Source organism: Anopheles funestus, chromosome 3RL, assembly GCF_943734845.2.
Source record: "Anopheles funestus chromosome 3RL, idAnoFuneDA-416_04, whole genome shotgun sequence".
Taxonomy (NCBI): Eukaryota; Metazoa; Arthropoda; class Insecta; order Diptera; family Culicidae; genus Anopheles; species Anopheles funestus.
This window is the reverse complement of record NC_064599.1, coordinates 30265112-30292144: the sequence shown is the minus strand read 5'-3', so window position 1 is coordinate 30292144 and position 27033 is coordinate 30265112. Positions and strand designations below refer to the sequence as shown.

The following is a 27033-nucleotide window of genomic DNA, read 5'->3' as shown; positions in this document are numbered from 1 at the left end:
ATTTACTCTCTTTCAGATTCTCAGTTAATCAAAGTTAGCGATCTTCCATGAACTTCTGCATGTGCGGCTGGTGTTTTTTGGTGTTAGTTGTGGATTTGTTGCCAACATGGTCGGTCTGTGGTGTAGCGGATGGTTGGTATTATTTGCATCCGCCGTCTTGTTGATACAATCTTCCGCCCAACGATGTGGCCAGGTGCAGGTGATGAAACAGGGACTCATTTTTGGTGGTGCTGCATCCAAGCCGGGCATGTGGCCATGGCACATAGCACTGTATCATTATGAATTCCTCGGTACAAAGTCGTACAAATGTGGCGGCACGATCATAAACCGCGAAACTATTCTTACTGGTATGACGCCATCCTATGCGATTGGTTTCAACGCTCTGCATTCTGTTTGATCGTTCGATTCTTGTGCTTGGTTCTATCGATTTTAGCGTATCACTGTGTGGTGGAAAATAATCGACTGATCGCAGCGGATCGTCTCGTAGCCCTAGCGGGATTGTTTGATCTGGATATAGGTGGCGATACCCTTCAGGAGAATCAAGTGTTTGACATTATCTTCCCACCCGGAGCAAGTGCGCGTACGTTCGATGACGACATAGCGATACTGAAGATGAAATCACAGTTCGCTTACGGCGACTACGTACAGCCTATCTGCATACGATCGGTACCGCAGGACATTGGCCAATTAGTAGGTGTATTCGGGACCGTGGTTGGATGGGGTTATACGGAGCATAAAACCACTTCTGCCGTGTTACGTCAAGCCAACATACCGGTGGTGAGTGCGGATGATTGTTTGAAGAGCGATCGTAACCTCTACAGCCAGGTTTTGACGACGAAAGTGTACTGCGCTGGGAGCCGCAATGGTACCTCCAGCTGTAATGGTGACAGCGGTGGTGGCATGTTCTTTCGAATGGGTGGCTACTGGTTTTTGCGCGGCTTAACATCGTTTTCCTCGCAGAACGAGACCGAGATTGGAATCTGTAATTCGTACGGTTACGTTGTGTATACCGATGTGGCGAAATATCTCGATTGGATGAGTGATAAGGGCGTACGATTTGATGATCCGCTGCATAGCCAACCTGTTCCGACACCGACAAGCAGACCTGTTCCGAGCGATGGTAGCACAACGTTGCTACGGCTATCGGTTGACCCCAAGACGAAAAAGTTCTTGGAGCAGCACAAGGGTAACGTGCTACTGAGGGTTCAACTGAATGGCAGAAAGGTGGAGAGTTTATTCCAATAGGTGAGCATCATACACAAAAGGAATGCAGCCTTGTAGTTCTGATGGAGCGGAAGTTTCAACCGGTCTAAATTTAAACCGAAACCAGTTTTTCGGGTTTTTCATTTCTTCAAAGTTTTCATCGTGTTTAAAGTATTTGAGTTTTATTTTTGCCAATGGTTGTCCAGAAACCATTCGAATCGTACTTATCTGCGGTGTGTGACGGTGTTAAGACTCTTAAAGAAGCGACATGAAATCTATCTCCTTGCCTGTACTTATCTTCCTGCTAACTGGTGCAACGGTTGTCTTCAGCTCCAGCCAATATCGTAATTCTTTCGAAGGTATGTAATACATATGTGTATCTTGTTTCTTGCTATAATTTCATTTCTAACAAATCTTTGTTGATGTTTGCAGCGGCACAAGGTTGCCTACAGTATGACAACGTTCCCGACTATAATGCAACATTAGAATATTTTGCGCTGGACAATTTTAGACACGTTGGCAGTACGGAAACCTCAAAGTATATTCGAGTGGGGATGGTTGGACTCACCGATGGTACAATACGCTACGGAAATGTTCCTTATCCCTATGAAGAGAGTGTCGTCGAAATTTGTAAGTTTGCAACAACGGGCATAATATATGCAAGTCGTAGTTTCATCATAATTTGCACTTTTACGCTTCGCAGTTCTTGCCGGATTAACAGACCAAAAGTCGGAGATAAATCGTCAAATACGTACCGGTACCCCTGACTACATAAACACCCAAGTAAAGGCCCAGTCGACTCCAAACATCATGTCCAAAACGCGTCCTTTTATGTTCCGTTTAGAGGTATTTGATAATGGTAACGTTAAATTGACGAAAGATGGCCAGAAGAAACCGTTCATGGAGTTCATTGATAGTTACAAGTTACAATTGGATTACATAGCATTTTCTAAGTGGCAACAGGATGTTTTCTATTACTATGACTGTCCATTAAATACTGATTCCAATAGCATTGACGACACGGTACTGCTTAAGTGTAAATTGGCTTAACTTAGGGCGAAACATTATTAGGAATTGCTTGAATACAACCTGCTACACATCTATCACATTATAAACGATTGAAAATTTCTTAGATAACATAAAAAGCTTCAAACTTCTTAAAAATTAGTTTCATTTGCATGCGTGGATGATTCTCAACAATAAATAAAATTAAAATAACTTTAGTAACTTGAGATAAACATATGTAGACGGGTATTGTAAAAATATGCGAAGTGATAATAATTTTCATAATTTTGGATTAGTACGATTCAAAAACCGTGAAAAATCAACGAATAAAATAACAGTTTAAAACGAACAGCAGCACGAATGATATCAAAACCGTTCTTTATCCTTGTGCTTATGTCATCAAATTTACCATCGAGTGTCACTTTTGAGTGGTACATTAGGTGAGGTAGTTAAAGGGTCTCAAAATCCCTCCTTCTTGCAAAGTACTTGTACGATGTCATCCCCTTAGTCGATCCTCAAACACGCAAAGATCGTCGTAGAGCGATTAGCAATTGGATCATGGAAGTATGAGGCCATTGGACGCTCGGAATTCTGTTTGATTGTTAGATTCTTGTGCTTGGTTCTATCGATTTTATCATTTCACCGGTATCGATCGACCCCGAGAAGGAAGAGTTCTTGCAGCAGCACACAAGCAACGTAAGCACACCGATAAGCGAACCTGTTCCGAGCGATGATAACCCGACCCTACTACGGCTATCGGTTGACCCCAAGACGAAGAAGTTCTTGCAGCAGCATAAGGGTAAATTGTTGCTTAAGGTGAAGCTAAATGGGAGAAAAGCGGAGAGTTTATTCCAATAGGTGAGCATCATATCTGCAAGGGGTTTAGCCTTGTATTTGTGATGTGGGGGAAGTTCCAACCGGTCTTAATTTTGATCTATACCGGTTTTTCGGGTTTTGCAAATGTTCCGAATTCATCCTCTTCGAAGTATTTGGGTTTTATTTTTGCCAATGGTTGTCCAGATACCATTCGAATCGTACTCATCTGCGGTTTGTGACGGTGTTAAGACTCTTAAAGAAGCGACATGAAATCTATCTCCTTGCCTGTACTTATCCTCCTGCTAACTGGTGCAACGGTTGTCTTCAGCATCAAGCAATATCGTAATCCTTTCGAAGGTATGTAATACATCTGTGTATCTTGTTTTCGGTTGCTATAATTTCATTTCTAACAAATCTTTGTTGATGTTTGCAGCGGTACAAGGTTGCCTACAGTATGACAACCCTCTCAACTATGATGATAAAACATTGGAATATTTTGCGACGGACAACTTTAGACACGTTGGACGTACAGAAACCTCAAAGTATATTCGTGTAGGGATCGTTGGACTCAGCGATGGCAAAATACGCTACGGAAATGTTCCTTATCCCTATGAAGGAAGTGTCATCGAAATTTGTAAGTTTGCAGCAACGCACCTAATTCGCAGTTTAACATAATTCGCAAAATTCCCCTTCGCAGATCTCTCCGGGTTTATAAACGTAAATTCGCAAATAAATCGTCACACGCGTTCCAACAATAGTGAGTATATTAATACTCAACTGAAGTCCATACTGACTCCAAACGTGGTGTCCGATATGCGTCCTTTGATGTTCCGTTTAGAGGTATTTGATAATGGTAACGTTACGTTGACGAAAGACGGCCAGAAGAAACCATTCCTGGAGTTCATGGATAATTACAAGTTACAATTGGATTACATAGCATTTTCTGCCTCATTTAATAATGTGTTCTTTTACTTTGACTGTCCATTAAATACTGATTCAAATATCAATGACGACACGGTATTGCTTGAGTGTGAATTGGCTTAACTTAGGGTGAAACGTTAGTGGAATTTTTGGAATACAACCTGCTACACATCTATCACATTATAAACGATTGAAAATTTCTTAGATGACATAAAAAGCTTCAAACTCCTTAAAAATTAGTTTCATTTGCATGCGTGGATGATTCCCAACAATAAATGAAATAAAAAAAACTTTAGTAACTTGAGATAAACATATGTAGACGGGTATTGTAAAAATATGCGAAGTAATAACAAGTTTCGTAATTTTGGATTAGTATGATTCAAAAACCGAGTTTTCACGGTTTAAAAACGAATAAAGAACGTAGAAACGGTAGAAACGAATAAAATAACAGTTTAAAACGAACAGGTTCACGAATGATATCAAAACCGTTCTTTATCCATGTGCTTATGTCATCAAATTTACCATCGAGTGTCACTTTTGAGAGGTACATTAGGCGAGGTAGTTAAATCCCTCCTTCTTGCAAAGTACTTGTACGATGACATCTCCTTAGTCGATCCTCAAACACGCAAAGATCGTCGTAGAGCGATTAGCATTTGATTGAATCTCCTGAACCGGTTTCATCGCATGAAACAGCTGATTCCCTGGAGTAAAACTGGACACAATTGCTTACGCACACAACAAAGCCGTACGTATCGGGATTTACTCTCTTTCAGCTGCTCAGTTAATCGAAATCAGCAGTCAAGTCAAAGATCTTCAATAAACTTCTGCGTGTGCCGCTGGTGCTTTGGTGTTAGTTGTCCGTTTGTTGCCAACATTCAATTCAATTTTCAAGCGGGACGAAACTAGCTTGGTCTGTACTTCGAAAGAGTATATTGTGTATACCGATGTGGCGAGATATCTGGATTGGATCCGTGATCAGGATGTAGAGTTTGATGATCCGCTGGAGAACACACCAATAGCCAATGATGTTCCGGCCAATTATAGCAATATGCTGCTACCGCTATCGATCGACCCCGAGAAGGAAGAGTTCTTGCTGCAGCATACAAGCAACGTAAGCACACCGATAAGCGAACCTGTTCCGAGTGATAATAACCCGACGCTGCTACGGCTATCGGTTGACCCCAAGACGAAGAAGTTCTTGCAGCAGCATAAGGGTAAATTGTTGCTTAAGGTGAAGCTAAATGGGAGAAAAGCGGAGAGTTTATTCCAATAGGTGAGCATCATATCTGCAAGGGGTTTAGCCTTGTATTTGTGATGTGGAGGAAGTTCCAACCGGTCTTAATTTTGATCTATACCGGTTTTTCGGGTTTTGCAAGTGTTCCGAATTCATTCTGTTGGAAGTATTTGGGTTTTATTTTTGCCAATGGTTGTCCAGATACCATTCGAATCGTACTCATCTGCGGTTTGTGACGGTGTTAAGACTCTTAAAGAAGCGACATGAAATCTATCTCCTTGCCTGTACTTATCTTCCTGCTAACTGGTGCAACGGTTGTCTTCAGCATCAAGCAATATCGTAATCCTTACGAAGGTATGTGTATATCTGTGTATCTTGTTTTGGGTTGCTATAATTTCATTTCTAACAAATCTTTGTTGATGTTTGCAGCGGTTCAAGGATGCCTACAGTATGACAACGCTCCCGACTATAATGAAACTTTGGAATATGCTGCGACGGACAACTTTAGACACGTTGGACGTACAGAAACCTCAAAGTATATTCGAGTGGGGATGGTTGGACTCACCGATGGCGCAATACGCTACGGAAATGTTCCTTATCCCTATGAAGAGAGTGTCATCGAAATTTGTAAGTTTGCAGCAACGCGCAAGTCGTAGTTTAACATAATTTGCACTTTTACGCTTCGCAGATCTTTCCGGATCAACAGACCAAAAGTCGGAGATAAATCGTCAAATACGTTCCGGCACCGCTGACTACATAAATTCTCAAATAAAGGCCCAGTCGACTCCAAACATCATGTCCAAAACACACCCATTGATGTTCCGTTTAGAGGTATTTGATAATGGTAACGTTAAGTTGACGAAAGACGGCCATAAGACACCGTTCATGGAGTTCATTGATAGTTACAAGTTACAGTTGGATTACATAGGGTTTCCTAAGTGGAATTATGGTGTTTTCTATTACTATGACTGTCCATTAAATACTGATTCGAATAGCATTGACGACACGGTACTGCTTAAGTGTAATTTGGCTTAGGGCGTAACCATTAGCAGGAATTGCTTGAATACAACCTGCTACACATCTATCACATTATAAACGATTGAAAATTTCTTAGATAACATAAAAAGCTTCAAACTTCTTAAAAATTAGTTTCATTTGCATGCGTGGATGATTCCCAACAATAAATAAAATTAAAATAACTTTAGTAACTTGAGATAAACATATGTAGACGGGTATTGTAAAAATATGCGAAGTGATAATAATTTTCATAATTTTGGATTAGTACGATTCAAAAACCGTGAAAAATCAACGAATAAAGTAACAGTTTAAAACGAACAGCAGCACGAATGATATCAAAACCGTTCTTTATCCTTGTGCTTATGTCATCAAATTTACCATCGAGTGTCACTTTTGAGTGGTACATTAGGTGAGGTAGTTAAAGGGTCTCAAAATCCCTCCTTCTTGCAAAGTACTTGTACGATGTCATCCCCTTAGTCGATCCTCAAACACGCAAAGATCGTCGTAGAGCGATTAGCAATTGGATCATGGAGTTTCTCATCCATGTTCCATGCATATAACAACAAATTAAAAGAAAACGTCTGGTTCAAAGCACTGTCCTTCTCAAGCTGCAATGTGTGAACGTAACTTTCTGCCTTGGTCAATCGTTACTTCATACATCAGTCTTACGATGCATTCGCTTATCACACCTTGGTACTCTATCTCCAACTATTCTGACCGCATTGCTTTGCATAAACTAAGTAATTTTTCTCTAATTCCTTCGAATGTTCTACCCTATGATCTTAACTTGATAGCGGTAGAAGTAGCTTCAAACATGTACGAATCTTCCGACTGTATAACCCGCAGGTGATTTATAGTTTGATCGACATAAAAGCGCTTACAGTTGCGCTGTTGCACAAGTACGATACGAATGATGGTTGTTGAAGATATAGTTCTTGTAAAAATTATTTCCGGCCACTTTGAAAAAGAGTCAATCACAAGTAGTATAATGGTCATCATCAACAGGAACTGCATGGTTTACATACACTACTGCCATGCGATATACATAAACGTTCGTCCATGAGATTAGTGCGCTTGACGGAAGAATGACTTGACGTGCTGAAATTCATGGAATGAAATTCAGGGAAGAAATGAAAACACATTTGTAAACCCTGTGTTCCGTTTCATAGGAAGAAGTTTTTTTTGTTTTCTTTCTGTGGTGGTGTGTCGATCGGGACCTGTGTGTAAACCGGGAACGGGTCCTTTGTGTGCAGTTGTAAGCGGCATGACGGAGAGTTCCGGGAAATGCGCGCCACAGCGGAGTGAGTAAAATTTTAGGTTTGTACACGGGTGCAAGCCAGTACATGATCGATAGCGGTAGCGATAAGTCGCAAGAGTTGCTCTTGTGCGTAAGATCGGTGTGCAGTGCCTCAATAAATCCGCTGAGATATCACACCCTGTATCACAAATGATATTAAATTGTTTTCTCTAGGGGGATCAAGCTTGGATTTGCGTTTGCCATAGAATAAGCATTTCAACGACCACACGTACCCATGTGTTGGTTTACTTTCTGGGGAATAACTGCCGACAAACAGGTTCTGCCAACAAATCCGATTACCAGGATTTCTCTACTATAGTTTATGTATGTTTAAGATTCATTTCCTGATGAATCTCCTGAACCGGTTTCGTCGCATGAAACAGCTGATTACCAGGCGAAAAACTGGACACAATTGCTAACGCACACAACAAAGCCTTACGTATCGGGATTTACGCTCTTTCTGCTTCTCAGTTAATCGAAATCAGCAGTCAAGTCAAAGATCTTCAATATACTTCCGCGTGTGCCGCTGGTGCTTTGGTGTTAGTTGTGGGTTTGTTGCCAACATGGTTGGTTTTTGGTACAGTAGATCCTTGCTACTATTTGCATCCGTCATCTTGTTGTCACAATCTTCTGCTCCACGATGTGGCCAGGTGCAGAAGATGAAACAGGGACTCATCTCTGGCGGTACTACATCTGCACCGGGCATGTGGCCATGGCATGTGGCACTGTTTCATCAGGAACCCTCCTTTACAGAGTCGTACAAATGTGGCGGCACGATCATAAACACCGTCACTATTCTTACTGGTATGACGCCATCCTATGCGATTGGTTTCAACGCTCTGCATTATGTTTGATCGTTCGATTCTTGTGTTTGGTTCTATCGATTTTAGCATTTCACTGTGTGGCGGTAGATGAACGACCGATCCCGGCGGATCGAATCATAATCCGGGCGGGATTGTTTGATCTGTTGATGGATAGCTCTACCAGGCAGGAAAATAAAGCGTTTAACATTATCTTTCCACCGAAAGCAAGTGCAAAAACGTTAAATAACGACATAGCGATACTGAAGATGAAATTCCAGTTTAGCTACGGCGACTACGTACAGCCCATTTGCATACGATCAGCTCTGCAAGACATTGAAAAGTTGGAGGGTGTATTTGGGACAATAGTTGGATGGGGCTATACGAACCAAACAACTCGTTCAGCCCAATTGCTGGAGGCTTACATACCGGTGGTGAGTGCGAAGGATTGTTTGAAAAGTGATCGTACATTTTACCAACAAGTTCTAAAGACGAAAGTGTACTGCGCTGGCAGCCGGAATGGTACCTCCAGCTGTAAAGGTGATAGCGGTGGCGGCATGTTCTTCCAAATAGGTGGCTACTGGTTTTTGCGCGGGTTAACATCGTTTTTCAAGCGGGACGAAACTAGCTTGGTCTGTACTTCGAAAGAGTATATTGTGTATACCGATGTGGCGAGATATCTGGATTGGATCCGTGATCAGGATGTAGAGTTTTACGATCCGCTGGAGAACGCACCAATAGCCAATGATGTTCCGGCCAATTATAGCAATATGCTGCTACCGCTATCGATCGACCCCGAGAAGGAAGAGTTCTTGCTGCAGCATACAAGCAACGTAAGCACACCGATAATCGAACCTGTTCCGAGCGATGATAACCCGACGCTGCTACGACTAACGGTTGACCCCAAGACGAAGAAGTTCTTGCAGCAGCATAAGGGTAAATTGTTGCTTAGGGTGAAGCTGAATGGCAGAAAAGCGGAGAGTTTATTCCAATAGGTGAGAATTATATTTGTAAGAAGTGTAGCCTTGTATTTGTGATGTGGAGGAAGTTCCAACCGGTCTTAATTTTGATCTAAACCGGTTTTTCGGGTTTTGCAAGTGTTCCGAATTCATTCTGTTGGAAGTATTTGGGTTTTATTTTTGCCAATGGTTGTCCAGATACCATTCGAATCGTACTCATCTGCGGTGTGTGACGGTGTTAAGACTCTTAAAGAAGCGACATGAAATCTATCTCCTTGCCTGTACTTATCCTCCTGCTAACTGGTGCAACGGTTGTCATCAGCTCCAGCCAATATCGTAATCCTTTCGAAGGTATGTAATACATCTGTGTATCTTGTTTTCGGTTGCTATAATTTCATTTCTAACAAATCTTTGTTGATGTTTGCAGCGGCACAAGGCTGTCTACAGTATGACAACGTTCCCGACTATAATGCAACATTAGAATATTTTGCGACGGACAACTTTAGACACGTTGGCAGTACGGAAACCTCAAAGTATATTCGAGTGGGGATGGTTGGACTCACCGATGGCACAATACGCTACGGAAATGTTCCTTATCCCTATGAAGAGAGTGTCGTCGAAATTTGTAAGTTTGTAACAACGCGCATAATATATGCAAGTCGTAGTTTCATCATAATTTGCACTATTACGCTTCGCAGTTCTTGCCGGATTAACAGACCAAAAGTCGGAGATAAATCATCAAATACGTACCGGCACCGCTGACTACATAAACACCCAAGTAAAGGCCCAGTCGACTCCAAACATCATGTCCAAAACGCGTCCTTTTATGTTCCGTTTAGAGGTATTTGATAATGGTAACGTTAAGTTGACGAAAGATGGCCAGAAGAAACCGTTCCTGGAGTACATGGATAACTACAAGTTACAATTGGATTACATAGGGTTTCCTAAGTGGAATCATGAGGTTTTCTATTACTATGACTGTCCATTAAATACTGATTCGAATAGCATTGACGACACGGTACTGCTTAAGTGTAATTTGGCTTAGGGCGTAACCATTAGCAGGAATTGCTTGAATACAATCTGCTGCACATCTATCACATTATAAACGATTGAAAATTTCTTAGATGAAATAAAAAACTTAAAACTTTCGAACTCAAAATTAGTTTCATTTGCATGCGTGAATGTTTCCTCCGGATAGGTGAAATTTCGACAGTTATTTCGGTTTTATGCAAACGATCATATGCTGTAGCAAAAATGACCTACATTTGATTGTGATACTGAAGAACAGAGACTGATACATCTCACAACAAGGTGTGGCGAGCTCCCGCCGTGCGATATGAAAAGAACAAAAATGAAGGAATTCAAAGACATTCATATTTATTTTACAAACACGCTTCGCTCGAACAACAACATACTACTATCAGCTAGTGATGGGAAAATTGGACAAAAATAGGAATGGAACGGAGCTGCATTCTTTTTAAAAAGGAACGGAACGGAACTGGTAGGTTAATTGTCCTAATGGCTCATGAAATTGAATTGATTGGAAGGTGGTTGTTGGTGCTCTCGGGGAATTACTGTATAATTGGAACGGAAACGTACAACTATTCTATCCTATATCTGTAAACCTTCCAGGTTCATAATTCGGAACCTAGCAGGTTCATAATTTTGAACCTAGTTGCAATCGTTCATTTTAGTAAACGGAGCGAACCTACCAGGTTCATTCCGGAACGCACATCACTACTATCAGCAGCAATGGTAACACGTTTCCGTAGCTGAATAAGAAAGAAATCTCTAAACAGGTTGTAGCCTTGGTTTATGTTATAGCTTTAGCTTCTGAAACTATTTTTCGAGAACGTTTAGTGGAATAGTTCTTCATTCGATCTATGATTGCTCAGCGATAAACACTTCACGCGTAATACTTACTTAGTAGCATAGCACGTGTAATGTTTTCGCTATTTAAATCTCACAAACCGCCTACCCGTGAATGACCTCGCAAAGCAACCAACAGAACGCATAACAATTCTTATATCCTTGAACATCGATCCAGCACGAAGTAATGTAATAAAACACCTGCCTAGAAAGTGGGTGTTTCATTCCAAGCGCTTTTTAGCACGTGATTTGAACTGTAAAGTGCATCCAATTGACAAAATATCCCCTTGCACCGGTTCGTATTTAGTACGAACGTTTAATTGTCTTTTAATATATTGTCTTTCTTTCAACCTTCTTTTGCGTATACGGTACGTAACACAGCCACAGTATGTCTTTGGAATTTTGCAGCAAAACAAAACAAAACAAAAAAGCAAAGCCGACAACAATTGAAACAAAAATCACTAACTTGTGAGGTTTCTTCGCTCGAACGTAAAAGAATAACAAGCGTCTCTGACGCAAACCTTCGATTTTGTTTTTTGCACTCCAGTGTCCACATACAGTAGTAGCATCAGGGGGACTGAATTCAGTTGACCGCATATCGTCCATCAATTGGTTCCATTGAAGGTTGAAAGCAAGAAAAGAAAAACACCAACCCGAATGTGACTAAAACCTTGCAAGGCGCATGGAATGGATACCGGTAGCTTTAGGTGGTTGGAGTTCTTTTCATTTTCCACCCCAGGTAAGTCGTCCCATTACGGTGTCCTCTGTCCCTTGATGTGTAGCCCGTAGAGTGCGACGAAGCGAATGGATGATTTGGGACGGCCCGACAGAAAAAAACGCCTTTGAAAAACAAAAGCCAAACGCATCGTGCACGGTTCTGTTCTACACCCGGGAAGCACGGCACATCTGTTTTGGGGCGGGTGGTTCTGGATATGCCCCCGGGGGAGAGGGAGGAAGCATAGTTATGCTTCGGTGCTGTGTGTGCGCACACGTCTGCGGTCATTGCTGCCCGGCGGTGATTTGCTTGGACGCCTTCTCAGTCGTTCGCTGGTAGTTCGCGGGTGTCGTGTCCATTCGGGACGTACATTTTCCAAAACGGCGGCATCAGTGATGTCAGCAAGAGAATTATTCGTTACCGATCCAATCCGCAAGGGAAATTCGCCAAGTGATTGTGAAAGAAGAGTACGCAAAACGATTAAAAGTGTATTAGAACGATCGTGATGGCCGGCTTTATGGATCACTTCTTGATCCTTCTGCACACCTGTCACCTCTGTTGTAGCAGCGCAATCGAACGGATGACCGGGTACTGTCGGAAGGGCGCCGAATGGATCGATAACGTTTGGCAACATGTTCTCCAGTGGGTAAGTACGCTCCTGCATCTGCAGCTTAGGTTCTAACGTACCCAACCAGTCCCGTGCGTATTACGAAAGCCCCATCCGAATGGATCCGTTTTTTTTTATGGATCGATGGATGGAAATGGAAAGTCGACGACGCCATCATTAGAAAGTGAATTTCCAAATCCAATTGCAAAACATAAGCCAAGTCGATGGTCCGCCATCATCGAACTGTCCAGGGTTGGTAGTGTGCTGACGCTTCCATTTTCCATACGTGCTGTGCGGTGATTCCGAACCGCACTGGCTGTGTTCGTGTGTTGGGTTGGAAAAAGTGGCGTTGATTATGAATATACCGATAGTCCACCCGTCGGTTGTTTAGGTTGTACGGGTGTCTCTCTCTCTCCCTCCTGTACCACACACACACACACCGGGCAAACGGTGCGTGGTCGATGGGGAGGGAAAATAATGAATTAATAAGCCAATTGATTAACACATTAATAAGCCGCGAGGGTGCAATTTGAAAGGAGAATCTGAGGGTTTTTAAACTTTCTTCCCAACCCTGCATTACCGTGCGGAATGCGACGATTAAAACATTGGAATGTGATCGATAAGCGTTGCAATGTTGTTTTTATTTGATCATCTTTAGCGATTGTAATCTTCCAGTGAATGGCATACATCTCGAAAAGTGATCGAAGAATCGATTCTTCTACAGTTCCAAGCAATTTTATTGAAAGTGAACGTTTGGTCGAGGAGAAGAAAATCTTCTACGATTGAACGTTATGCATTTCCCGTTGCCCTACTTTTGAAGGGTGTTTTGGCATGAGTGAGTCTTTTTTGTTCCTCGAAAACCGCACCGTAATTAGTGATCGAATTCGCGACCGGTAAGCACTCATGGAGCTTTCCATTTTGGTAGTGATTTTGTTTTTTAGACGGCTTGTAATGCTGCTTTGGTGTTGAAATCGTAACACATTTAAGCTTTATAAAGCTAGGTAGCTGAAGGGAGCTAAGTTTTCTTTCCAAGCACAGGAATAGTTTAGTGAAAGTCTTTAAAGGGTTTCCATCGTAAGGGAAAATAGCATCAACGAAATTATTGAACGGGGTTTGGGGCAAAAGAATAGTGTAAGAATGTAAACAATCATTACTGCCGTCGGTACTCGGTTGGGGCAACGAACTTTATAATCCACAAAACCTCTGCCCATGATTAGCATATTTTAGCAAAATGCCGAGACCGGCTCCCATAATTGCCTGTCCTTCACCGTGACCGCCGTGGGGTCATATTGTGGAGTGGGATTGGGGGAGGGGGGGATGTTTAGCACGACGGTTAAATGGTTTCCGGTGTGGGGTTTTTGTTCGGTTCTCGGGGTGGCACCCGATGCCACTCGGGGGTAGATGTATTTTGTTTCTTCCATTCTTTATGATACTAAATGGATTTAACGATAGATAATAAAAAAAAACACATGTTAAAAAATAAAATTTATACAAGAAACATTAATGACAAGATGAATATTATATCGACTAAAATTTGAGAAAATTGTAATAGAACACAAATGAAAAAACAACTTAAAATTCGAATAAAAAAAAATCTTATATGTTTTTTTTTTGCTCGGTTAGAACGGCCTGGCCGTATCAAGACTTATTTTACCACGTAGCAGGATAGTCAGTCCATGCTACGGGGAGACGTTCCGGATGAGATTTGAACCCCAGTCCTGCCGTGTGGGCCGGCGCCGTTTATTAAATACACCACCGGGCCGCCCCAAAATCTTATATGTTAGAATTATGTAAATTATTATTTCTCGATATTAGTTAAATAGCATAAACCACATGAAATCATGAAATTATTGAATTTATTCTTCAAACCAGACAGTCCCCTTTAAAAGCAACGCTTTTCGCTCCCTGTCTATCATCTATACCGCTAGTGGTCGACGTCGATTATTCTTCCAATTTGCCCGCGCCCATCCGGTATCTTCTGGTGCAGCCCCCCCCACAACATTAAAAGCAACTTTGTTCACCGCGAACCGTACCAAAAACAGTAGCCACCAGCCGAACCAGCCGGCTCCGGTGCATCCGTCGATCAAAACAAAAACTCCCCAAACCGGGGGAGGGTGAAGGAAAACCTTTGGCGTGGGGCAGAATTTGCTTCTTTTTTTCTCTCATTGTTTCCCCTGTTCGGCTCATCGTTCGGCTGCTGTGTTTTGTGAAAAACCATCCGACCAGGTCGGGCAGCAAACGAAAACAACGAAAATGGGTGGCGCCGTCGTGTTCGGTACCGCGATGCGCGCACTCTACCACATGGCCGCAGCACGCTGATTCAGTTAGCGATTTGATGTACGGCACGGATGACCACACGGTGGTACGGCTTCGGAACACGGCGAGCGCGCGCGCACACTCACCACTCAAAGCCCCGACAAAAGGAAACAACGAACCCGGCCTAAAGGTGATCGATCGTTCGTACGCACGACGAAGTGTTGCGACAAACACGTGCGTGAAACACAAAACATCCGATCGCGCATACTGCTTAGTGCGTGTAAGTGAGGAAGGTGCAGCGTAAGAATGGATTAATCAATTTTATTTCTCCCGTGTGTGTGCGAACGAGTACGATCAAACGGCAAATACCGTGACACCAATTTGTTTTTTTTTTGTGATCAAGTGTCGTTTTTTTGTTGTTTCGCATTCTATACCATTTCCTTTTGTTTTGCAAATTGTCAATCGCGGTGTGCGAGTGTGTATGCAGGCAAAGAATTTTGAGCTACATTGAAACGCAACTTCTAATGCGAAGGCGCGCTGGGATGTCGGTGCGTCCTTCTCTAACCAATACCTAGCCAAGGTAGAGCGCCTACATTAGCACCGGTTCCCGAAGAAGGTGTGCGTGCACTGAAGCGTACAAGGCTTCTCGCTTTACACCCGCAGGCAGCGCTGTAGATGTGCGGATCCTGTGGGCACAAAATCAATTAGTCGCTTGGAGAATACCGTGAAGTTTGTGCGTACCGCGAGGTGTCGGATGAGTTTTCACGGTTCGCGGAATCGCTGTGTATTTTGTGCCTATTTTTTTATGCTTGTGGTTTGACGGAGTGTAGCTTGATGATGTCATGACTGTGTTCCGTGCACCGGCGACATATTGGACGCACTTGCGGGATTTTACTAATCCAACCTATTAGTCGTCGTGTGACAACGACGGTCAGCACGACCGTAGCTAATGTTTCCATTACAGCAGGAAGTAGTGGAGGTGGTTTCGATCTTTAGTTTTTTTCCATTCCCTCGAGTGTGGTTGTGTTTTTTTTCTTATGTTGGTTAGTATCCATTTACCATCGCGCACAGTGTGACGCGTGCACGGTGCGTTATACGTGCTCACTAATGAATTGACAATCGTGCGCCGGTGATGGTGTAACGTTTGCATTAGTGTACTGTTCTACTCCTTAGTAGAACGCTTCGAACAAGCTGGATGGATGGTGATCATCGTTTGTAGACCGGATGTGCCGTGATTGGGAAATGGTAAGCGTGTGAATGGTGTTTGTCAATCAATGCAGATGTGTATACAGTGCCCCGGTTGACTACAATTGTGGCAAAAGGAAAAAAAAAACAAAAAAAAAATCCATCCACACAACACACCTTAAAGGAAAATGGTTTCGCTGGTACGATTACTTGCTGGGTACGACGACAATACGGCGACGACGACCACGGATAGGTGCTAAAATTAATCCATCAATCCGATAATTATGATTGCCCGCAGTGAAAATATAGGTTATGATAAGTGTGCGGCAGTGCGGCCAAGCAAATCGAAGCAAATGGCGATCGCCACACATTAAGCCGTTTGGAAATTCAAACAAGTGAGCAAACAGTGAGTGAGAAGCGAAACCCCAAAAAAAAAAAAATCGTGCTGTCCAGTGAGTGTGAGTGGCTCTATGTATCTAAAGGTGTACCGTACTGATACATTTTTGTGCCTGTGTGTTTGTATATGGTGGAAATAAAAGAAAAAAGAAAATAAAGTTTTGTGCTGGAAAAACCCCCCCGGGGTTGAGCAGCAAGTGTGAATGGAAAATAGTGCGAAAAGTTGGAAAGAAAAGCAAACACGTTCAACCGCCGCACAGTAATTATGGTTGTGTTGTGTGGTGGCGTTATTGGGCAAATTATCGGTGAAAGAGAAACGAAGTGAGTTTCGGTAGTTATCCAAAAAAAAAAGAAAAATAATAAATAAAGAAGCTCCATCGATGGGAGTGATAGTGTCGAAAGAGGTGCCGATTAGTGCAATTCGAATTGTTGTTGAAGTACACAATCACAAAGGGCTCTCGATCACGTGTGAAACGGAAAGCACACACCGACCAGCTCGGGGCGGGAAACTGCGGCGTTTGATTCCCATGATCGTGATCGCGTCTGGGTCAACAGGGAACGAGGTTAAGGAATTGGAAAGATTGAAAGAAGGATGCAACGCTGCTTAAAACGCTGATTGTAAGTGAAAGAGTAACAGGGAGGAAGTCTCCCTTCAAGATGGCGTACGTTGTTTGGCGCGTGCTTTTGAAGCAGTATTCAAAGGTTCGTCTGGGCATTCAGAGGAACCCATCGGTGGAAGATGATGTGAGTTTGAGTGTTAATAACTATAAGCTTCAGAGTTTTCCCAATTGTATTTGTTTTACCTTCTTCTACTAATCCATTGCATAGAGATGTTTAGATCTTGGCGGTTGGCGGTTTTATAGCATCGATAATTTGAAATGACAGTTATAATTGAGGTTTGGTGTATATTCTCAAGGCAAACTTAGACCATACAAAATGGCCTAGAGCACTTGGAAGTAGCAATAAAAAAAACCTTAACTATAAAGATGTCAAAACAGAGTCTGTTCTTCTAAGCTATGGACTATGAACATTCTTAAACGATCTCCCATAAATGGATGCCGGAAATCTTTGTGCCACATTTTGCATCGTTCCACATTCGTTTTATTGATCCATTTCGTCTCATTTTCGAAAGCCATCTGCAAGCGTGCTTCACCGGTCAGTACGCCATCAGTCGTCTGTTAGTCCTAAATAGCGAACGCAGACGACAATTATGGCATATATTTTCTCTTCCACCCCCCCAAACAAAATTGTTGGGTGGCTTAACAGTGGAAAGGGGCGCAGTGCAATTAATACGACGGCAGAAGTTTGCTTCCGAAAACCCATAACCTAATATCCAATTTCACGGCCGTGGGCACCCCGTAATGCAGGCACGCATGAGAGGATCCCCCCCAATAGTTTTGTGGTCCAGTCCAATGGCGACCGTTCATTTCCGTGATGCGGTACGGTAATGTCCCGCGAAAGAAAGCAGAACAAAGAGGACGAGACAGCGCGAGAAGGTGAGGGAAATCTATTGAGGAGGCAAAAACATAAAAAAATGCTTACGCGTTTGGTGGTCTCCCGGTGCGTGTACAGTCTATGTACACTTCTAGCAAGGAAAGGAAGTCATCGCGATGGAGATCTAGCGGTCAGAGTAGACCACAAAACATTCCAACACCCCTCCCCATATAGGGGTGGACACAAACTTGTGCACTTTCCCGTCCGATCGAGCGTAATAAAAAGTTAATTTAAAAAACTCACCCTCTAACCATAGTGCAAACATTTTTTTTGGAAGAGAAAATATTGTGTAAACAATAAATTGCTGTTCTTTCTCACGTGATCTTGAAGCAGCTCGAGTTTCTTGGTACGGAAGTGTGAAGATGCGATCTTGCTTACGTGAGATGAGTTATGTTTTTGGGGGGTGGCAAAATGATCGCTTCATCCCATACTAGACGAATGCGCTTGGTTTGCTATTTGTTGGCTGTCCCCAAAAATGGAACCGAAATCATCTGCAACGTTCAATTTAAGGCTATTTAATGACTGAACGTCACGCGGTTCACTAATGGGCGTAAGCGTATATATGGGGGGATGCGCTGGTTTATGATTTCGATTTCATTTCGGCTGAGCTTTTTTTGGTGGTGGAAGAAATTTTATCATTTTTGTCATTGTAGGACCCCCAACAAACTGATGATGCTAGTTAGAAAGTGCGGATGTGGAACTTTCAATACCACCCAGGGTGTATGTCTATTCCAATTGAACGTTAATGTTCAACTCGAAATCACAATTTAATGATACCAAAATTACGGTTTGATTTCATTTGTTCAAAATCAATTTTTCTCTAAAAGAACAAAATTAATAGCAGATTTTTTTATAATCAAAAATAAACAAATTGCGTTATAAAACGTAATAAAAAAATGTTTACAATATTATTATAATATTACAAATATTATAGCGATTTGGTGAGAGTATTAAATTTTCGTTCCCAACAATCCCCCGTTGACAACTATTTACACTCACTTAGAAAATCATTTCCTGCTTAATAATAAAGGTGTGACCTCAAAACAGTTCGTTCACTATGCCGTTTTGGTCAGTGTAATCGCTTGATTTTGATTAAATTAGCATATTATAGCATTTTTCCATTACGCCAATGAGAGTACAGGCGAACGAACGAAGACCACAAAAAAACAGAGGGGAAAAAACCAGAACAAGCCCTGGAAATGGGAAAGAATTCAAGAGCATACGGTGGATCATGCAACACCGCCCAGCAATAGTGTAGGGCAGGGCAATCGTTATGCAATAGCAAATGCACGAAGTGACGTATGGCAATGCAGGGCATTCAGGGTGTAGCATGAAAGCGAAACGTTACGTGTATGGTGGCAAAGGGATAAAAAGGTAAATTATTCGATTAGACCCCCTTTGGAACTGCAGGTCGACAACTCATCCATTTCGTCACCGTTGGCCTTGGGCTGGTGGATTTCAATGCTGCACGATCAATATGCAGATTATCGTTCGCGTGCAAGTACAAAACTGTACAATGTAGAGGAAAAACTATTTTCCGTACTTGTGAGGGAAAAGAAATGATTGTCCAATGTAGATGGGTGCGTGGTGAGAATGTGAGGACTATCCGGAGCTCTTTGCCCTTCCTAAAGCAAACCTCACCGGACACTGACGCACTGAAGCACTAATAGTTGTGCTTGCCGGCACTATACGGACAGACTTAATAGAACGGAAAATGCTCCACACCCAAATACGATCGTCTTGAATTTCACTGAACCGTAGAGGTGGAGCGAGAGAAAAAAAAAACCTGCCACACGGGGGTTTTGCCGTATGTTTGCTGCCACTCTTTCAGTTTTAGTGCACATCAGTCCCATCATCGGGCAGTAGATGGAGATGGAGGGAAGGCAGAGTTCGATGTTTGCTGGAGCTGGTGGTAAAAGCGGGGTTGGCCACTCCCGAGAAGAAGCCGGCCACAGTCGAACAGTCCGCAAGGCTCCCTAATTGGACTCAGTTGTCCGGTGCAATCCTTACGGATGGATATCTTCTAGACCGGCCCGGGGGGGAGAATCTACTCGTTATGGGGTGGAGTACGTGTTTCATGGTGCTTTCTTTTTGCAAACAGTTGCCAGGGGGTAAAGGAAAATGTGCATGTGTTTTTATGTTGCCTTTTCACGCAACTCACCGCAAAAAAAACCGTAATGGTTGTGTTTGCTAGTTTTATGTGGAGCAATATTGGATTTTTTGTTTTTGTAACAAGTGTGGGTGTTGTATGTGAGTTAAGAATCATATGTTGTTGCTACATTACATGTTGTACAATTTTTTTGTATTGGTAAACAAAATAAAAATGGAACCAAAAGTTTCAAAAACTAAACTAAAACCCCTTTTTTTTGGATAAAATTTTGTGAATACTGCTTGGCGAGACTTAATAGCCGACTGTAACCCTGTTTAAGTATGTTTTAATGGACACACCGTGTTTTCTATCATGTTTTTGCAAACGTTTAGAAATAAACCATTCATCATTTGCCAGACGTACACGCCTTTAACTTCCGGAACGGTGCAAGTGTTACACCTTACGAATTTTTCCACCACGTCACCATTCAAAGTGTTCAACGGATGGCAGGACAAATAGTGTAGTCGATAAGCGCGACTCAAAAGACACGCCCTGTCTGTGGGAGTTCAAATCTCAGTGGAACTATGAACTGTTATTTCTACTATGCCTGACTCCTTGTTGCCATAAAATGACTTATTTGACACATGTCTTTACCGTCTTTATGATTAAATTAATTTAAAATAAAATTGTTTGTCTGATCTCACCAAGGACTGCATAACGGATTGTAGTATTCCATTCAGGAGAACACATTTTTTGATAAATTTTGTTTTTTGAGAACATTTGACTAGATGGGATATATAACTAGAACAAATCTAGAGAAAGGGGGAGAAAGATAGAGAGAGAGAGAGAGAGAGAGAGAGAGAGAAGAAACACTGAAATACCGAAATGGAGAACCAACCAAATAGACCAATTTCAGTTTTTTGAGAATTGTCTAGATTGGTTTCGAACCACGACCGTTGGTGTTTAAGATCTAACGCCAACACACAAAACTATAAGACTGCTTCGCTAGCCAGTGTGCTATGAGAAATTAAATTCATAGATAGCCCACAGGTAAGGTAAACCGTGGTCTACAAATGATAAATAATAGAGTAAAAATAGGAAACTAACGTGCAATAAATTTTGAGAAAAAAGCTTTTTAATTCAACAATGAAGTTAAGGAAATGCTAGCAACAGATATAGCTTGAAAGAATCAATAATTTTGTCAGTCGGATGATAAACAATTGAGATAAAAAATCCAATAACATTAAAAAAAATTATAGTTAGAAATTTTACTACTATTTATAGTAGAAAAAAATAATTTCAATTTGTTTATGAAAAATATTCAAATTTTTATTTATTTTGCCCTTACGGCTACGTTCTGTTACAGTACTAACGTTCATTCGTTTTCCCAGCACCATTACTCCAAAATTTAAAGTTTTCCCCGAACCCAACATTCTTACGCCACTTAAGCACAGAAACACCACAGCAGCAAAAGAAAAACTTCATTGCAGAAGTTTGCAGAAAAAAAGGAAAGTTTCCAACGATAAACGAGAGAAATCATGCACAAACGTGCCGAGTGATCCCATCACGATTTATGATAATGAAGCTATCGATCGATTTTCGCACATCAACCGTTTTGTTCGTGTCGGAAGGGGGGAGGTGCGATCAGAGTTAAACCACCGCTAAGGCAGAATCTCCTTTCGTTTGTTGCTTTTGATTTTCTTCCTTCATTCCATCAGCCACTCTTGGAAGAGAGCAATATTGTGTGCGAATAACTACGCGTCTGCTCTTAGTTGGCGGTGTTTTGAGTAGCGAATGCCTCAAATGTAGGTGAGATACATACCCAACATTGGCAAAATTGGATGGTTCCCGGTATGCTTCCTTCCTTTTGCCGTGTGACTCAACGGGTCGAGGTGGTAGAACATTCCCAAGTTGTTTGTGTCTCCCATCGGCGAGGAGTAGATGATTTCCTTTAGAGGGTATGTTGTTGTTTTGAGGTCGGTTGTATAAATGCGTACCCATTTTGCGTGCCCAGTAGATACACATGTCGTAACCTAGGAGAGTATGAAGTTTTTTTTCTTAATGGCATCTAGAATAGTTTCAGTTCTTAGAACGGTACCATATATATTTATTTATGATCCGTCTTCCTGCGCCTCAAGGTTTGGGGATACATTCGCCATTCTGCTAATGGTCTAGCCCTATTTTAGTAAGTTTTATTTTTATGTTCCTTTTAGTGTGTCGTCCGTGCTGGAAAACCGTTCGAACTGGCGGTCCCCGTTTATGGTCACTGGACACGTGAAATAAATGCAAAGTTTAGGGAAAAACGTTACCCATAAATCAATCGCGAACATACTCATTAAGATAATGAACATAAACGGCGATCGGGGCTGATGGTGCCTAGCATAGCTTCGTAAGCGAAACATTTCATTCCTTGCACCCCCGAACGCGAACAAAGTATCGAACGCCAACAAGTTTAACCCCAAAACAGGCGTACAAATGTATGTTGTATGATTTTTACTGGGTAAAAATATTAGTAGCCTTTCATTGCAACATTGCCCTTGGAATGTTTTCCCATTGGTACGACTGACCCGCGCAATGATATAAATATTGTTCGCACTACCCTTAATTGCTTACCCCTCCCCCCCATTAAGGTTCAATTTGAGGGCAATTTTATCAAATGGCACAATATTGTAAAGGTGTGATCTAGGGTTTGATGTTAATTGTGTATTAATATAGCACCCGTAACCGATCCGCACCGATTGTCGGTTTGCCTGAAACCGGTGAAAGTATTGTGAAGTTGGTAACCCCAAAAATTCAAAATCAATCATTTTCACTTACAACTGCAGCTTGGAATTTAAGTGTGAAAATTGTTAGTCTAATGAAGCAGCCAAAGAAAATCGACTTAAAGTTGTATGTTTGATAAGATTACCGTTCAAAAAGGTTTGCTGAAACTGAGCTACGTATCATTAAACAACGTCTGGTACCACGTTCAATATCGAACCTCAGCAAATAACATTGTTTTGTGGCAATGTGTAGTAATAAGGCAATTTCTGTAAGTTAAACGTTTCATCATCCTTTGGTGCATGTACTTCATAACGTGAATTATGAACGTTTCGTACTTTACGTTTAAGGGATTTAAAGAAAAACGTTGCAAGTGTAACATCGTAACTGTACCGAAATTGTATCATCCGAAGCGAGAAGAATGTGCCTTACCCTCCTGTTTGCAGTTTGCAATGCAACGGTTTTGAACTTTCTGGGCGTCTGAATTTAAGCCCTCGTGTCAATGAATGCAATTTTGCATGGTGCCTCCATTTTTGTTTCGTTTTTGTTTGTGGTAGATTACGATACAATTAACTTCGCCGAGAGACGGCCGGACAGACAACCGGTTGTGTCATACTTTCGACAGTTGTTTGCTTTATGTTTGAGCTTCTTTAGACATATAATTGTCAATTGTCGGCCAGATTGTCTTCTATCGTTTAGGGGTGTGTTTTTTTTGTTGGGTGTGAAGAAAGGTGTACTTTTTCCCAAAATTTTATTGTACATAAAATTTAATGAGTATTTTTTATACTGCATCAGTCGAAAACCAGTTGTTTCTTTAAAACTCCCGTAAGCATCCAAAGGAGATACTTTTGTTTGTTTGTTTTGCTGTAGGAAGACAATGAATTATGGATATTTATTTTTACTGCGTTGGTGTCGTTATATCTGACCTTGTTGTTGACATGGAGACGAAATAGTCATCACGAAAGCTCATCATGGTGGATTGAATTGTATTAAATGCAATAAATTTAACGTGGTTTTAATAGGTTTATTTTATCCCTAATAAAGCGAGTTCTATGAATCATTCTCTGAAGTGTAGAAATCTACCTTTCTATGACTTCTAAGTAATTTTTCAGCATCTTTCGGATTGACTGTCATCATCGCTAATGCTCATTGTGCATGCGATTTAACGCTGTAAGATTTGTTCTGTAAGAATATGTTCCTCTTAGAACTGGTGCCTAGAAGGGAACTACTTGCTGTTAGGCAATCGTATGCAATTTATTCTCATCTTGCCTACGCTCCATCGTTTTGCTGGCTGAATTTGTTTAAATGGAACCGTTTTTTTTAGCTGCTGTTGCCATCAAATATATGATGCTTTACATGGACACACTAATAAAAAAAGGGAATGTCCCTTTCCTGGTGCACACAAATGTGGAGAATAGTAAACAGAGTCGGCTTGCTTGCCATGTGCCCTGTTCCCTAAAGGAAGGGCATGGGAACAACCATTCCCAGACCGAGTGTTGTTTACTGTGAGTCATACTGTTTTGGCGCTACTGCTGTTGATCATCTGGCACGATACAAGCATCTAACTGGAGCACCCGTTAATCGGGGTTTTTTGCGAAACGGTTCGCAAGGGCAATAGGGCAACTCCGTTCGCAATCGGTGACAGGGCAATGAGCATTAGCTTGCCGTACTATGCGCACCTAATCCATAATGTGCTAACATGTGGCCGTTCTTGAACCTAATTAAGCGTTGTTCCGATCAGTCATCACTGGTTACAGTGGGCGGTTTTTTTTGTTGCTTTTGTGTTTTTACTTCTGCCCAACATCACTTAGTTCCGACCGACACCGAAAAGAAGAGAAAAACAAAAACACTAGTTCACACCCTTTTCCTGCAAACGAAAGGGAAAGGTGGACGTTGTAACGCTGATTTACTGCTACAGTTATTGTTAATTACGGTGCCAACATTGGTACTGCGTCCGCTCGCGGAACGCATATGTTCTCGTTGTGCAGCGTGCGCAGGATGATCGCGTGTCTGTAAATCATGCAAAAAAGTGGAAAAACGGGCGCAAACAAATCGACGATGAGCTTCTTAATGATGAGCAATAAAATCAATATGGTTCGTGCAAATTATGACGGTATCGGCACGTGTAGTGAAAGGAGGTGTTAAAGAAAAAGTTATGAAGTTTTCCCTTTCGAGGAAAAACAATTATTTTCGTTTTCAGAAGAAAAAGCAATGGTTTAACCGTACGTTGGTTGGTACTTTGAAAAAAAAATTGGAATATTTCTCGCCGATTCAATATACGGTTTATTATTTTGCATTTTAATATTTTCAATTGGTTGTTAGCTGTGTTATTATGTCTTATTATGTTGCTATTTTAGTTACCTTTTTAAACTTTATCGATATTGAAATCGAAGAAGAAAAAATATTAAAAGGAACAAATCAATTCAATAGGTTCACAAAAAAAAAAAATTTAAAAAGTAGATCGGATGTTGCTATTTATTCGCTGGTCTAGAACGTTTGCTTTACAAAAACATTTTCATATATTAAGGGGTGGTGCATGTGATAAACGGTGCCGGTTCACACGGTTCGACCGGGTTCACATTAGTGATGGGTAAATCCGACAAAAAAACGGAATCGCTTCCGAATGACTCCATAAATTTTAGAAGCGGCTCCGGAAGGTAGGTGCAGTACTCCAAATTCGGAATAGTCGGCAGCCGGAGCCGTCGGAATCGTCGGAGCCGTCCGGAATCGTCGGAATCGTCCGGAACCGTCCGGAGCCGTCCGGAGCCGCCTAGTCGGCAGCCGGAGCCGTCGGAATCGTCGGAGCCGTCCGGAATCGTCGGAATCGTCGGAATCGTCCGGAGCCGTCCGGAACCGTCCGGAGCCGCCTAGTCGGCAGCCGGAGCCGTCGGAATCGTCGGAGCCGTCCGGAGCCGTCGGAGCCGCTAGTTGGCTATGATATAACCTAGATTATCAGTAAATTTTATATAATCTGATAAAAATAAAAAAAATAAAGCAATCTTTATTTAAAAAAATTTAAAAAAAAGCGCTAGCAATAACTAACGGCTCCGGACGGTTCCGGACGGCTCCGGACGATTCCGGACGGCTCCGGACGGTTCCGACGATTCCGACGGCTCCGGCTGCCGACTAGGCGGCTCCGGACGGTTCCGGATGGTTCCGGACGGTTCCGGACGGCTCCGGACGGTTCCGACGATTCCGACGATTCCGACGGCTCCGGCTGCCGACTAGGCGGCTCCGGACGGTTCCGGACGGCTCCGGACGATTCCGACGGCTCCGGACGGCTCCGGGCGGAATCGTGGTTTTAACCTAGCCGGAATCGGAGCCGGAGTTGCTATGCTTGGAAGCGGTTCGGAGCCGTGGGTGCGATTCCGAGAACCCATCACTAGTTCACATCCCATCCGGACCGTCTCCCGTAGAAAGGACTGACTATCCGGCTACGTGGTAAAAATAAGTCTAGTAAGCCAGAAATGGCCGGCGAGACCTGTAAAGTCGTTAAAGCCAAGAAGAAGATATTAAGGTGTATTAAATAAATGTATAAAACTAAAACTATACTTAAAATTTTGATCGTGATTGTAATTAAATTCACAATACGAATGTTATGCTATTGTTTTCGTGTAATCGTCTAGTGCTGTGGCACGCACTTCTCTGATACTGCTTTGAATATTATTAAAAAAGGAAGATATTATTATTTTTATGAAACCAACAGGTTATAGAAATTTTGATTGAAAATTTGAATCCGTAAAAAAACTTTTTTAAATCAATTATTGACAAATTCATGCTCCGTTGAGAGAAATTTCACCTAATTCGCAAACCCTGCATTGTGCGAAAGAGATATGATGGAAAACGAAAGAGAGAAATACAGTAGCGCATCTTGAAGCTTTAAGCTCGAGCTTCACGAGAGCTTTCTCTTTCGATTTTTCCATAGAGTATTGTGGAGCAAAAGCAGTTATATACTTCAAGCTCTTATATTTCTTATTACTTATAATGAGGAAAATGTACGATTAGTAGATAAGCACAATAAAAAAATGACTTCTTATGTTAGGTAAATATTAAACGGTAAACAGCATTGAACATAAAGAGAATTGAATTGTATTCTGCTAATTCAACCTTTCTCTACAGATGGCACTGCTGTTGAGAAAGAGATTGTTGGTGGAAAATCAAGGACCATTTATTAATGTGGAAATTCCTTTCAACGATCATTTTAAATAACTTCTTGGGATGTACCTGCTAACCGTCTTTCCGACTGATAGTTAACGAGACAGAGTTGTTCTAAAATCTAGATAAATAACATGACAATCATTGCAGAAGCCTCTTTTTGTATCTTTAATATCTTTGCCACGATTGGAGTCTGGTTTAGACAGCAATAATTTAAAAATAAAACATAACGTGCGTGTTCTATATTTTATACAG

The 27033-nt window shown here is 41.8% G+C and overlaps 4 protein-coding genes across 9 annotated transcripts in view; all 4 read left to right on the top strand.

Annotated features, from left to right (window-relative positions):
- Position 1: 1 nt before the first annotated feature.
- Positions 2-10411, top strand: LOC125767905 (chymotrypsinogen B-like). 5 transcript variants are annotated; one of them, XM_049434870.1, is made up of 5 exons: positions 2-347; positions 434-1562; positions 1636-1833; positions 1907-2169; positions 10214-10411. In XM_049434870.1, exons 1-2 carry the CDS (start codon positions 107-109, stop codon positions 1243-1245), a joined length of 1053 nt encoding a protein of 350 aa, XP_049290827.1. In that variant the 5' UTR covers positions 2-106; the 3' UTR covers positions 1246-1562; positions 1636-1833; positions 1907-2169; positions 10214-10411. The 5 variants fall into 5 exon arrangements, with proteins under 5 accessions (XP_049290827.1, XP_049290829.1, XP_049290826.1 ...); XM_049434872.1 differs by lacking the exons at positions 1636-1833; positions 1907-2169; positions 10214-10411 and adding exons at positions 3229-3381; positions 3458-3658; positions 3722-4090 and having other exon boundaries at positions 434-1245; XM_049434869.1 differs by lacking the exon at positions 10214-10411 and having other exon boundaries at positions 434-1245; positions 1410-1562; positions 1907-2900.
- Positions 5085-10297, top strand: LOC125766936 (uncharacterized). Its single transcript, XM_049433033.1, has 4 exons — positions 5085-5218; positions 5381-5806; positions 5868-6010; positions 10094-10297. The coding sequence occupies exons 2-4, from the start codon at positions 5443-5445 to the stop codon at positions 10295-10297; spliced, it is 711 nt and encodes a 236-aa protein (XP_049288990.1). The 5' UTR covers positions 5085-5218; positions 5381-5442.
- LOC125767902 (chymotrypsinogen B-like) lies at positions 7968-10100 on the top strand. Its single transcript, XM_049434864.1, has 5 exons — positions 7968-8297; positions 8384-9288; positions 9451-9603; positions 9680-9877; positions 9951-10100. The coding sequence occupies exons 1-2, from the start codon at positions 8057-8059 to the stop codon at positions 9286-9288; spliced, it is 1146 nt and encodes a 381-aa protein (XP_049290821.1). The 5' UTR covers positions 7968-8056; the 3' UTR covers positions 9451-9603; positions 9680-9877; positions 9951-10100.
- A 1732-nt stretch (positions 10412-12143) lies between the features above and the next one.
- LOC125767863 (uncharacterized) overlaps positions 12144-27033 on the top strand; it is a 267326-nt gene continuing 252436 nt past the window's right edge. Inside the window, exon 1 of one of the 2 annotated variants that reach the window (XM_049434793.1) lies at positions 12144-12482. In XM_049434793.1, the coding sequence (XP_049290750.1) occupies positions 12342-12482 (141 nt within the window). In that variant the 5' untranslated portion in view covers positions 12144-12341. Of the gene's footprint in view, positions 12483-16456; positions 17025-27033 lie in introns of those variants that run through there. The other variant, XM_049434794.1, reaches the window with a different exon arrangement.

Excerpts from the sequence above, each read along its gene's own strand:
- LOC125766936 (XM_049433033.1), top strand. The coding sequence starts at position 5,443 with ATGAAATCTATCTCCTTGCCTGTACTTATCTTCCTGCTAACTGGTGCA. Across the intron at positions 5,807-5,867 it reads AGAGAGTGTCATCGAAATTT|ATCTTTCCGGATCAACAGAC; the intron begins GTAAGTTTGCAG and ends TACGCTTCGCAG. Across the intron at positions 6,011-10,093 it reads CATTGATGTTCCGTTTAGAG|GTATTTGATAATGGTAACGT; the intron begins GTATTTGATAAT and ends TTCCGTTTAGAG.
- LOC125767905 (XM_049434870.1), top strand. The coding sequence starts at position 107 with ATGGTCGGTCTGTGGTGTAGCGGATGGTTGGTATTATTTGCATCCGCC. Across the intron at positions 348-433 it reads CCGCGAAACTATTCTTACTG|CGTATCACTGTGTGGTGGAA; the intron begins GTATGACGCCAT and ends TATCGATTTTAG.
- LOC125767902 (XM_049434864.1), top strand. The coding sequence starts at position 8,057 with ATGGTTGGTTTTTGGTACAGTAGATCCTTGCTACTATTTGCATCCGTC. Across the intron at positions 8,298-8,383 it reads CACCGTCACTATTCTTACTG|CATTTCACTGTGTGGCGGTA; the intron begins GTATGACGCCAT and ends TATCGATTTTAG.